The following is a 13,352-nucleotide window of genomic DNA, read 5'->3' as shown; positions in this document are numbered from 1 at the left end:
AACAGCTTTGTTCTGCTTCACTGACAGAATTCAATGGAAATACACTTCTGATTGCGTATTTAACACGTATTTAACATGTATAAACGAACAAAACTAAAACAACAAAGTAGGACTAACAAAAAGATTCAGAAAATAGGTTACCAGAAATAAGCCCAGTGAAGAAAGTTTACGTTAATAACACAGCTCAGATCAAGGCGACTACACTCAGAACTGGATACACATTCTCTGGTTTCAAGTCACTTAAGCAAGACACAAGTGAAACAATTAGAAAGTATGTAAATACTGAGATATAAACTATATAATACACAGTGTGCACAGTTCAGAAAGAAAAAAACCAGCAGAATTTGAGAAAAAACTCAGTAGAAAAAGTGGCATTTTATCTTGCACCAAAGGGAAAAGCACAACGTAGACAGAGGGGAAAAATGGTGAAAGGCCATACGAAAGAATATGAGCGAAACCTCAAGGCAGGAGTGAACAGTGTACTTAACAAAACTCAATGAAAAAGTAGCCTGGCCAGAATTGTGTGATTTCAAAACAGTGAGAAATTAGCTGACTGGAACGGCACTAGGAAACAGTAAGCCATTTCGGAGCCCTAAGCAGATGAATGAAATAAAACAGAAGAACTTAAGAACTTAGGGGCGGACACGGTTCCCTTCTTAAATCTACCCCAGCACTTTGTTCTGCTTACCTCTACAGGTTCAAGTGTTTTGTTAAAAGCACTTGGGGTCCACTGCTTAGAGATACTGACTTTGACGTTGCTAAATGTTTTTCTTGATGCATGGAGCAACGAATAACTGCAAAAGAAAAGAAATGCAGCTGAATGAAGAGCAAAGAAAACGGCATTCAGTAAAACCAGTTACGTTCTCATTTGTTTTCTTCAATTTTAGAATTCTCTTTTTAAAAAAAAGTACTGCTTTATAAGGACTATTAATTGAATCAGTCTCTGCTAAGCAAAAGAAAAAACAACTAGTCTTCTTTAATACCGTGTTTCCCCAAAAATAAGACCTAGCCGGACAATCACTCTAATGCGTCTTTTGCAGCAAAAATTAATATAAGGCCCGGTCTCTGGTCTTAATTTACTATAAGACTGGGTATGATATGATATAATATAATATAATATACTACCAGGTCTTATATTAATTTTTGCTCCAAAAGACACATTAGAGCTGATTGTCCGGCTAGGTCTTACTTTTGGGGAAACATGGTATGAGCACCCATGTTCACTCACAACTTACCCCTGGGCTTAGGAGATGGAGATGCCACAGATCCCATCCCACTTCACGCAAAGCATGTTAAGTCTTTAGCAGCCATTGGCTACTCACTGCGCTAGCCATTCAGTAGCTTTTTCCTTGCATCCTATTTTTGCCTTGTGTTGATGCCTCCCACCACAAATGCATATCCCCCAAACCAAGCATCCAAAACTACCTATATCAACTCTTAGGAACTAGAGAACCATCTTCCTAGTTTCTGCCAAAAAAACAAAACAAAACAAAAACATCATTTGTGACGCCTTCAATAAAGATTAATAAACGAAGTCTATTCAGAAGAAATAATCAAAAGAATTGAGGCACAGGGTTATGAATGACAGGCCCCTAACACCAAAAGGCCTGATTTATGTCATCTATAGACCATAAAGTGGCCACCGAGGGCCACAGAATCACAGACATGGACGATTCTTCAGTCATGCTGACTGGTCGGGATCTCACATGAATTACCAGAGTTTCTCACAATTGTCTCACACCATTTTTACGGCTCAAGGAGGCACAGGGCATACCCTGAATATTCACAGCCTCTGTTTTCATGCTTCTGGTTTTAACAAATAAAAGACTTTATATTATATCAGAGTTTTTCAACCATGGCACTACTGATATTTCGGGCCTCCAAATTCTCTATTGTGGGGGGTTGTCTAGTGCACTGCAGGGAGGTTGGGCAGCATCCCACTGGATGCCAGCAGCTCTCCTTGCTCTACCATGACAACCAAAAATGACTCCAGACGTTGCCAAATGTGTGCAAAATAGCCCCCAAGAACGCCCATCTCCGCGCTATCAAAATGTACAGCAGAGGAATAACTAGACTCCTTCATAAGCCTATGCCAATCACTGCATAAGCACCTGCCCTGCAGTAAGTGTCTCCCTCAAGAGGGAAAAGACAACGAGGGAACAGCTGCAGCCACCCACTTACCTGAAGAAGGTGAGCAAGAACACGACCACGTGATGATGGCTGAACTGGGAGAGAAGAGGTCCTCTCTGAAAAACATTTGGCCAGGCCATGTTCTTCTTGACCTTCCCTCTTGCCTCTGGCCTTAAAGTTTGGGCAGTGAACGATTTACATCATTTCTTCTCTCTGGAAAGACACAACATATTTATTAACATTCTCGAAAGAAGCAGGTTACATAAAAACTGAATTATCTGGACTTATAACCAGTCAGCATATACTCAGGCCATGAAAATTAGTACAGTATACAGGAAGACAATCTGGCCATGTTTAAGATTCAAGAGCCTCTGACCCAAAAATTCAATTTCCAGAGATCTATTCCTAAAGAAATACAAGATGCATTCAGGTCTAATGAACAAAGGTAGTTTTTACAAAGTGTCAAAGGAGCTTTTTTTATTTTAAAGACCTGAACTTTGTGTCGGTCATAAGGGAACAGAAGAAAAGAGGCAGGGCCAGTCCTAGGCCATCTCTCTTCACTACGTCCTCTCGCCTTTCCTTGGTCCTCTTTTGAAAACTGTATCCACGCTGTCATAGCCAAGAATTAAGCATAAAGTAAGCATCTAAAATTCACGTCTGTAGTTATGAGTCTGCAGAAACAACCTAAATATGCAGTAAGAGGGCAATAATTAAATAAATTACGGTGTACACATATGGCCAAATATTTTATAATCACTTGACATAGTGAATTCAAGACTTTTTAATACCATGAAAAAAAATCAAGTGAAAAAAGTAGGATATGACTTCAAATATGATCAATTCAACTCTCTGATTACATAACATTTACAAATAAATAGAAAATATACTCGCTCTCCCTGGGAAGTGGGATTACGGGTAATTTTCATTTTCTATACACTTTCCTTAAACTTCTACAGTGAACATGTATATCACTGTTGTAATCAAGAGGGAAAATATCCACAGCACAGGAAAAATCCTGTAATTTATCTGTACATTAGAAAATAAAACTAAACTAACAAAATACACCAAAATGACTTGTATGAAAATACACTATAATAGTCACGGTAGGAGACACACTCAAGAACTCCCCTACCAAAATCAGCGAATCACTGGGCTCTGCTTCACAGGCTGTGTTCCCATAACTGCTATCACATACCTAGTATTGTCACCAGCCACAGCTTGGTTAGATTTACCCAAATCCTAAATGCAGAGAGACCCAGCCAAAAGGCCATTCTTAATCAACATTGCAGCTGTTTCACTCACTGGCTGTGAGCCCTTGGACAAGTCAGTCTCTAGAATCACAGATGGTCACCTGTAAAGTGGCCTCGCTCCTCTGACAGTTCTGAGACGAAAATAAACAATGTACGTGAGGGACTAAAATAATTAGGCACTGATCTGCCCCAGATTAATCCCACATCAGCAGAATGTACCTAATTTCATTCAATCACCCTCCCTGAAAATGTTAACAGAATTATGAGCCGAGTAAGACTATAAAATTCCATTCACAAAATGTAATAAATAAACTTTCTGTCTGCAATTCCAGGAAGTCACAAAACCGAGAGCTATTCGTGTTGCTGCTAAATTTATCCCCATCCCCAAAATTAAACATGAAATGAAAGTGGAAAAACTGCAAGCTTTATTCATTCTTCATAAAGCATAGCTCTTTGAATTGAACACATCACACCTCAAAACACTGTACTGAGTACTTCAGGAAAGGTTTGGGGTATGAAATTCAGTAATTTATCAGGTAAAAGAATAATTCCTAAAAGTTACGCTCCCACAGATTGGGATTACATTGCTTCGGCAATAATGGCTGTGTATTTCAGGGCTTTACAATTACATGAATAGCTTTAAATGACTAACAAGCTGTTTGAGACCATCTGCATTTAGTTTCTAAACAAACCACTTTGCCTTAGCTACAGTGACAGGAGAAAAGGCTTAATAAGTACACCAGGAAAATAGTTTTAAACATTTACCTGCTACTGGCAGAATGGCATTTAAAATGAACCCTGACGTAACATCTGATCCTACGTAATTATAACAATTAATAATAATAATACCTTGCATTTCTATCCCCTACATCACAGATGTGATTTCTAATCATCAGTGAGCTCTGGGGCCCAGGGAAGCACACAGGGTTTTTGCCAAGTCTGAACCCGTCAAGCACGTCCAACTTTCTGAAGACTATTTTCTTTATTGCTCTAAATAGAGACGGAACAAATGTCTCAATGTTTCAAGTGCGTGTAAATGCCACTGTAATTGATAAAACCAAAATTCATTTACATGTTTCTGAATTCACAGTAGCTTGTCATTTACTATTTTCTCAATCAGTGACTGAAAAATACAACTATCATGTGGAAACAAGAATGATCTTTTAAAAAATAAAAATTTACTAAAAATAAGATCCTTCCCATCAAAAGGATCCAGAACTGTTGAAACAGATTGTACTTTTCAAAGCAAGTTCATAACCGCTAACTTATCTGATCTGTAATGCAGTTTGTTCTGGATCTTAGAAGGTCATCCACATAAGGTATTTTCCAGAACGGAACACTTCAAATTGTACTATCAATGCTGAATAAAAGATGGTTTCAGAGGCTGGAGGGTGGCTCAGGCGGTTAGAGCTCCATGCTCCTAACTCCGAAGGCTGCCGGTTCGATTCCCACATGGGCCAGGGGCTCTCAACCACAAGGTTGTTGGTTCAATTCCTCGAGTCCCGCAAGGGATGGTGGGCAGCGCCCCCTGCAACTAAAATTGAACACGGCACCTTGAGCTGAGCTGCCGCTGAGCTTCCAGATGGCTCAGTTGGTTGGAGCGCGTCCTCTCAACCACAAGGTTGTAGGTTCCACCCCCGCAACGGATGGTGGGCTGCGCCCCTGCAACTAGAAATGGCAACTGGACCTGGAGCTGAACTGCGCCCTCCACAACTAAGACTGAAGGAACAACTTGACTTGGAAAAAAGGCCTGGAAGTACACACTGTTCCCCAATAAAGTCCTGTTACCCTTCCCCAATAAAATCTTAAAAAAAAAAAAAAAAAAAAAAGATGGTTTCACATGTAACATGTTCAGTTTTCCTCTGATAAACACTGCCTTGGAATATAAAAAAGTCCAAAATTTTCACTTACTATTCATGTTTAAAGTCCATTCCAACTCAAATACACCAAGATCTAAAGCTGTCTTGAATTAGGAAGACTACGGGGGAGACACACCGTGCAGTGGGAAGGAAACACTGGTAGGACAGGAGACAGCACACGTGAGGTATCCAGCGCACCTCTCACCTGGCCCAGTCTTCACCCCACCCCAACCTTCTTACCACGCTCCCTGGAAACCTAGACATGCAGTTAATAAACTTTGCTGTATCACAGCGGACCCCTGCCTGCCCCCCACATAAGCCCGCTTCCTTTGGGGTCTCTCAAGGAGACGCAATCGCTCGTCTCACATCCACTTCTCCTTGCAGAGCCCCAGCTTCTTTGAAATTCACTCCCGGTTGTCACCTACTGACCCCGGCCCTCGCCCCTCATGCAGACAGCTCCGGCCCCACCTTCCCCCCACCACTGCCTGTCACCTCAACATCCACGCAGGTCCTCTACCACTTCCCTGTCCTCTCCACCACCAGGCTCTCCCTCCACCTCACAACAGAAACCCACTCCATGCTCCACACCCGCTCCCTGTTATGACCAGTAACTGAATCACCTCCCAAAATGAATTCAAACATCCCTTCCTTCCAGAAAACTGCTGCCTTCCACACTCCACAGTCCAACAGTCATTTGTGCCTCAGCGAGGCTCCCAATTCGGTCACATCACCCTTTTTTCCGTTACCCATTATCCTCCTCTCGTCCTCATTTCCTTCTGCACCAACTTAGAGTCTAAACTGTCTCCTTTATGGGACTTTTTTTCTTCGAGCCTCTGTCCTCCTTCCCTGCGCCCAAGCAGCTGATTTTTGCCAGAGAAAAGAATCACACACAGGCCGCTCTCACTTTTTAGATTCAAAACCACAAACCACAAAGGTCACGCAACGCTGTCCGGCAAGCCTGCACTTCCCTCATCATTCTGCTTGCTCAACCCCTGAGACAAGACAGCGATTTCACACGTCTCTCTTTAAACTTCCCACCTCGCTCTCCCCTCCTTCATGTAGAACCCCAGCTTTCCACTAGGACTCCCCGATCTCCACCTTAACTCACATACCCCAGGTTCCCAACAGTACATCCCAGGCTGCACACGTTCCAGGAGGAGCCCGTCACACTCACACGTGCACAAATGAGCACATGACACACACTGTTCTGCACCATATTTCCCTGCACTGATCAGAGGTTGGGGGACCGTCCACATCTTCACCTACAGCTGCCACACTGCAGTCTCCTTCCCACTGCACATCTGGTGGTTCCCCTTCCTGTGCCAGTAGATCGGGTGAGGAGGTGGGACGTTTCCTTCCTACTCCTGGCACCCTGCCTCACCCTCACCTGCCCCGCGCCCTCACTCACCACAATCACCCCACTCCTAATCCTTCCCGGACCCACAGAGCCCTTTGCGTTTGCCATTCCACTGCCTGAAATGCTTCTCCTGGTTCTTTGCAAATGGCTTGCTCTTTCTTTTTCTCGGCTGGTCCTCTAATGTCATCTTCTAGGGGGACCTGCCTGGATCACCCTGTTTGAAATGGTCTCCCTCAGTTACGACCCCTCTCATTTCTCTCTCTCTTTCCTCCCTTCATAGCATTTCTCCCAATCTGATTTAAGTGCTTACAAGTTTATCGTTCGTCTGTAAACTCCATAAAAGCTGTGGCTTTACCTGTGTTAAGTCCGCAGCCACCGTCTTTCCACGAAAATAAGACCTAACCGGAAAATAACCCCTCGCTGATTTTTCAGCATGACATCCCCTAAACATAAGTCCTACTGCGTCTTTTGGAGCAAAACTTAATACAAGACCCGGTCTGTTTTTCGGGGAACACGGTGTACCCCTAGCACCTACCAGAGCATTGAGAACGATCAATCAAGATGTTTGGAATGATGAATTCTCTGACCGACGGTCAACACCAGCTGCTTGCAAAGGGCCAAGCACTGTGCCAGGCGTCTGCCAGGTATGACTGCATTTAGTTTTCACGTCTTACAAACGAGAAAACAGATTTTACAAAGGAATAGCTTTCTCTTAAGAGACGAAGCGAACACTCATACCCAGGCCTGACCCTCGCCCCTAGGTTACACTGCAGAAGAGGAAAAGATTAAAATACAAAATCTCCCAAGTTGGGTAAAACACAGTAATTAGAAATATCTCACCTTAGAGAAATACCTGTAAATCCAGGATGGAAAAACAACGCACTTTGTTAGCAATAGTGGTTCTCTTACACACTACACCCAAAGGTGAAGGCATTAAATGGGCAATTACTTCACTCCCCAGACCTCAGTGTTTATGTTTGCAAAGTATGAAGATTATGTGTCCTCAGTGTATAGAGAGGAAGGTGAAAAGTATTAAATGGACAGCTGAGTTCACCTATTAGTATAATTTAGCATCCCAATGCTCTCGACACTTGAACACGTGTGTTTTTTATCCCACATTCTCATTTGAAGCCGTTTACCTGGACCACATAAATCCTTTTATTTGTAACTCGTATCTTTCTGTAATTTTTCTCTTGTCTTACATTGTTTCATTACCACAGATGCAAAATCCCCAGCACTTATCTGTAAAATACTCTCACCTTATTCCAGGGTTCTCAAAACCACACTCTTCCTACGTATTCCGAACACATTCCAAAGACAACTAGTTTTCAAGATAAAATCTTTCCCTCTCCTTGAAAAGGACTTATACTCCAGTAAACAGTCATTGCTGTGACGTTCCCTTATCCCTGGCAAACAGGGACAAAGCAGAACGTTCAATAACACAGTTGACCCTGACAGCTGGAAAGCAACAAGACTTTGCACAGACTTTAATTTTATAAAAGTACTGTTTCTGGGCCATTTTCTGAAGGAAATCAAAGACACATAGGAGAATGATGTGACCTAAAGCCACACGGGGCCCACATAAAGGCGCTGAAAATTCAAGCTGGGATCCAAGACCTTCCACTTAACTCCTTTTAACCTCAATCTCCTCATGTAAAGACCGAATAAGATAACTACACATACAGAGTCTTAGTACAGAGCACGGCACACAGTAAACGTCCAACAAACGGGAAAGAAATCATTCAAGCACCAAGACAATGAAGAAACAAGACGGCAATTAAGAACGACATTTATTCAGCCCGGGAACATATGCTTCTCCGTATTAAGGTTTCAGTAAAAGTTAGCGTGACATCACCTACGATCTTACATTTCGGGAACCGCCAAAAGCCCCCGGGACACATTCCCATTATCCTCTGTCAACAGCGGGAATAACCAGACCTCGTTCTGCAAACTCTGCGGGAACGAGGGAAGTAACTGACCGCACTCCTTGCCTGAGGCCGCGGGACTCACCGAAACCCAAGCCCGTTACCCCCCCACACCCTCTCCTTTAGGTCCAGAAGCCCCCCCGCCACCTGACAGCAGCCGCTCACCGGGTCTAACTGCGAACCCGCACGAGCCCCGCCCCCGCCCACTCGCCTCTGGGCGCCCCGCCCCCGCCCCCCGCCCACTCGCCTCTGGGCCCCCCGCCCCCGCCCTCCTCCCGCGCGGTCCTCGCCGCCCCCCACAGGCCCCGCAGCACCCGGGGGCCCACGGGCCCGACCCGGGGTGGAAGGAGCCTGAGACCCGCCGGCCCTGCCCGTCGCCCCCGCCCACCGCCATCTCCGCCTCGCCCTCCGGTCTCCTGGGGCCCCGAGGACCGGGTCTCCCGCGCGGCGCCCCCATTCCCGCCCCACGCGGGGTTCTGCCCCGTCTCGGCTCGGACCCCACGGCCGCGGTTTGCACACCCGACACCGCAGTAATCGCTGCGCTCTCTCTGCCCGTTCCGGTCACTCCGCTGGGCACCCTCGCCCGCCCGCCGGCCGCCTCCGTCGCCTGCTGGACGCCTCCACCGCCACCTCAACCCCGACGCCGCGCCCAGGGTTTCCGGGCGCCCACGTGACCCGCGCCTGCCCCCGCAGCATGCTGGGAGTTGTAGTCCTACCGCGAGGGCAGGCGGGCGAGGTGGACCCGGGCTGCTTCCAGGGGTGGGGGAGGCCTCTGTGGCCCCCGCTGCTGGGCGGCGGGGGCGGATATTGGCCAGGATTGTTAGGAAAAAAGCAGTGACGGAGAGATAAGATATAATATCAGGAGAAATGATGTACAGGTCGTCATTTTACAAAATAGCTTTTTTCTGTTCTTTGTTTTTACAGAAAGTAATGTGCTGCTACTGATCTACCATGAGAGTATAAGCTTTGGTTGTCGTTTAATTAGCTACAGTTGCCCGTATCACAGGGCTGTTAGTCTGCCGGTGTCATTCACTGTTCTACATCCCATTTCACCCACCCAGAAATGAGGGTTAAGGTCCTGGCAGCCTCAAGCAAAAATTAAAGTCCTTAGAGCACACAACTCATCAGAGGTCCTCTACCCTTCTGGGCTTGCTTTCAACTGTGGAGGAAATAAAATTTTAAAACTAGAAACTCTCCCAACCCAGAAAACCTTTCCACAAAGTTAGTACATTAGAAAACCAGTGGTTTTTTTTTCAGTCTTACAGATTTCCTGAATACGTATTATCATAAAGAATGTAAGGTGTCGCATCCAGCACAACACTGGTGGTGAGGGTGCCAGAAGGGGCGGCTTTGGGTTAAGTGTTTAAGAAAGAAACAAACAGAGACTTAATTTAGTTTAAATCTCAGAAGGCCAGGGGACTCACAGTCATGAAAGACTGGAGCCCAGATTTGAGCCTACTGGTGGTTTTTATTGGTAAGTACACAACGGAATGTTATTGTTTTTGACATGGTCTGTGAGACTCATTTATCACATTTTAGAAAAAACCGAAACAAATTATGTTGATCTTTAAAGAGCCGAAGCAGAAAGTCCTTAAGGAGAGGTATTTGACTCTCTTGAGGGATAATTATTACATGTCAAAATTGTTTTACAGAGCTGAACAGAGAGCTTAATCTTATCACTCTAAAGACTCTTCTCACAATTGAGGAAAGCCAGAACCAACAGCGGCTTTTCCCAAGCAGGTGGATGGGGGGGCAAGGCCCCTTCCCAGATCTTTCTAAGACAGCTCTTTTTGGGGGTCCCCGCTGGGTTCCGCCTGGCTTGAGTTGTTTGCCACGTGGAAATCTTACTCGTCTTTGGCTGCAAACCATCTTTTGAAGACCAAAGAGACATGAGATAAAACATTGAGATAAACAAAGTCCCAAATAGACACAGTGTCACAGACTTTTCTCTCCTCAACAAAAGACACGGGGGGGGGGGGGGGGGGCAATCGGCTAGGCTGTTCTGTGACAACAGGTAAGGAGCATGGAATAGTCTGGTGGAAGGAACATGGGCTTTGAGTCAGGGGGTCTGGCATTCAAATTCGACTCTTTCAATCACTAGCTGTGACCCAGGGCAGATTGCGGTTTGAGCCTCATTTTCCTCAGCACGTTTTCCCTCTTTCCCTGTGGTGCTTCAGGAAATAGAGATGATAAAACAATTCCTGCCCTAACGTTTAAGATCTGAAAGGACGCGTGAGATAGAAAAGGAAAGATAATGTATGCAGAACAGAATTTGTGTCTTGAGAGATGTTCAGACAGAGTCCTTTAGATACTCAAAGAGGGATGTAATGTTCAGTTGAAAGGAATTCCAAAGGGATCTCAGAAACAGTGTTATTATTGATAAAGCTTTAAATCAGGTAAAAGATTGCTGCAAAGACAGAAAGTAATCTCCCCTGTACAGAGCCAACCAAGCCCATGCAACCAATTCCTGGCATGTTCTCAGGATATTCACCAGGCCTCAAATCGCTTGACAGGGCATTTGTCACACACAGTTCCTCCGAACTTCATCACAGTAATTGGGGAGACGACCTGTGCTAGCTTGTCCACAGGACAAACAAACTTCTCATATCTTTAGGACAGGAGCTATTGTTGCAGACGGAGCGAGGCACCCTGGGATGTTAGGCTCCTGCCCTCCACAGGAACTGGGAGTTAGGGATGCTGTCTACCTGCATGTTTGCATTGCAGTGATGGCTGCCAGTCCTGGCCCATCTGTGAGGCTGGTCACAGCCTATTTAGGCATTATAATGATATATGCGTATTTGAAAAGGACACAGAAAGAAATTTTGAAAGAAAAGGGAGGGACGGGAATTTACACACTGCAGAAGCAGTTTTGTTTCCAGTCATCTAAGGGTGTATGGAGCTGGGAAAATATGATATCAGGGTGAGCAACAAAGGTTTCACTTTGTTTTAAAAAATACATTGTGGAATATTATTCGGCCTTAAAGGAAGAAAATTCTGATACATGCCACAACATAGATGAACCTTGAAAACATTATCCTCAATGAAATAAGCCAGACACACACACACACACACACACACACACACACACACTATATAATCCATTTATATGAGGTACCCAGTGTAATCAAATTCATAGCAGCAGAAACTAGAATAGTGGTTTCCAGGGGCTGGAGGGAAGGGAAAGTGGGAGTTACGGTTTAATGGATATAGATTTTCAGTTGGGGATAATGAAAAAGTTCTGGAGATGGATGGTGGTGCGGGTTGCACGACACTGGGAATGTATTAACTACCACTGAACTGTACACTTAAAATGGTTAAAATGGCAACTATTTATATAGTGACATATATGTGTATGTGTACATGTATGTATATGCATGTATATAAAATAAGTGTATAACCTGGTCACCACCACGCAGAGCGAATTCTTCCCCAAAGCCCAAGCTGTGCTCTTTGCACTTACAGTCAGGTTGGTGGAGAGGGTGGGAGTAGGGGGAGGCGGAATCTCTCCTTGGCTTCCATTACCATCGAGACATTTTACCGTTGGAATCCTACTTCTAGACGTTCTCCAAGTGCTGGGTCGGAGGCAGCTGACTTTTTTCTTTAACAGTAACTATTACCAAAAATAGAAAACATTTGACGTCTAGCTCATTGACATTGACATCTAAAGGGCTTCATTTCCTGCCCCCGCCCGTACATCTGTGGGGGGTCCTAACCTACATTCCATTTCTAAGACGCAGACCTATGACTGGCTCTCAAAACAGAAGTCTGCAGCAGCGGCATGTGGCACTGTCTTTCGTTTTCTTGCTCGACCTGCTACCCTAGGCTTTGTCTTACCCAAAAGAGAGGTTCCTGAAATTTGATCTGTGAATGGAATTTGGACTGAGATAAATTATATTTGAAAGGTTATTATCTGAAGGAATCATAGAAAGAAGTGTTCCTGGATAGTGAACACACTGTACTCTTTTTCAGTGCTTCTCAATCTTTTTAGACCTCAACCCACAGTAAGAAATGCAGTTTACATCAGCCCCATATACACACGCACGTGTACAACTCACCCAAACATTTCACAAAACAATACTGACCTTACTACATGGGATACATTCCGAATTTTTTTCCTAACCTCTTCTGTATAAATGCAGGTTGCAACCCACTAAAATTGATTTCATGACACATTAATAGGTCTGAAATAGCCCATGGTCTGAAAACACGATACCAATGTAAATATTTTATGAATCCCGATGTCTCTTATTCACATATTCCTATAGCTTAATGGCACATTCTATAATATATAGTGGAGAAAATCTAGTCCCTGTGCTATGAGAAGCAGTGACTCTTCCAGACTCTGAGGGGAAGAAAAGGGAAGGAAAATTCACCTCAGCTTTGTGCTTCCACTGCCAGCATAAGGATTAATAAATTCTTTGTTTTCTCTGACCAAGAAATTAACTTTCGTTCCGTGGCACATTGTTTGAAGGAGAGAAACAAATTTTTTTTCCAGCTCTTTCTTCCTGTAGAAATTAAAAGATCTTTTGGGTTTTTAATCGCCTCTTTGGATCTCCTCCTTTCTCTCAGTGGCTCATCAAAGAGAGTTATTCAAGTCCACAAAACAATTACATTACTTAAGACCCACACCTGTATCCTTACGTTGTGTCCTCTCCACTATCCCCACGCCCCACCTCAAGCCAAACAAGGAACACCAGAAAAAATCTGGCCGAGGACTGAATAAGAGAAAGTGAGTAGGAAGCAGGAACGGGGTGGGGTGGGGCTGTCTTACTAGGTATTGGCAGAGTTAACTGGCTAGTCCTTTTCCTTTGGCTTTGCAAAGTGACGAACA

General features: G+C 44.5%; 1 protein-coding gene across 10 annotated transcripts in view; it reads right to left on the bottom strand.

Annotated features, from left to right (window-relative positions):
* SLC37A3 (solute carrier family 37 member 3) overlaps positions 1–13,352 on the bottom strand; it is a 93,731-nt gene that overhangs the window by 27,593 nt on the left and 52,786 nt on the right. For 3 of the 10 annotated variants that reach the window (XM_088799880.1, XM_088799881.1, XM_088799882.1), the window contains 4 exons: positions 12,895–13,026; positions 11,982–12,131; positions 2,182–2,343; positions 689–794 (listed from right to left, as the gene is read on the bottom strand). In XM_088799880.1, coding sequence (XP_088656006.1) covers positions 689–794; positions 2,182–2,270 — 195 coding nt within the window. In that variant the 5' untranslated portion in view covers positions 2,271–2,343; positions 11,982–12,131; positions 12,895–13,026. Of the gene's footprint in view, positions 1–688; positions 795–2,181; positions 2,344–2,620; positions 2,815–5,291; positions 5,396–7,131; positions 8,636–9,040; positions 9,189–11,981; positions 12,132–12,894; positions 13,027–13,352 lie in introns of those variants that run through there. The other 7 variants (XM_088799887.1, XM_088799884.1, XM_088799885.1 and 4 more) reach the window with 5 other exon arrangements.

Source organism: Rhinolophus sinicus, chromosome 8 (genome assembly GCF_057876585.1).
Source record: "Rhinolophus sinicus isolate RSI-liver-muscle chromosome 8, RSI-T2T, whole genome shotgun sequence".
Classification (NCBI taxonomy): domain Eukaryota; kingdom Metazoa; phylum Chordata; class Mammalia; order Chiroptera; family Rhinolophidae; genus Rhinolophus; species Rhinolophus sinicus.
Note: the sequence above shows the minus strand (reverse complement) of the source record. Positions and strands in the feature narration are given on the sequence as shown.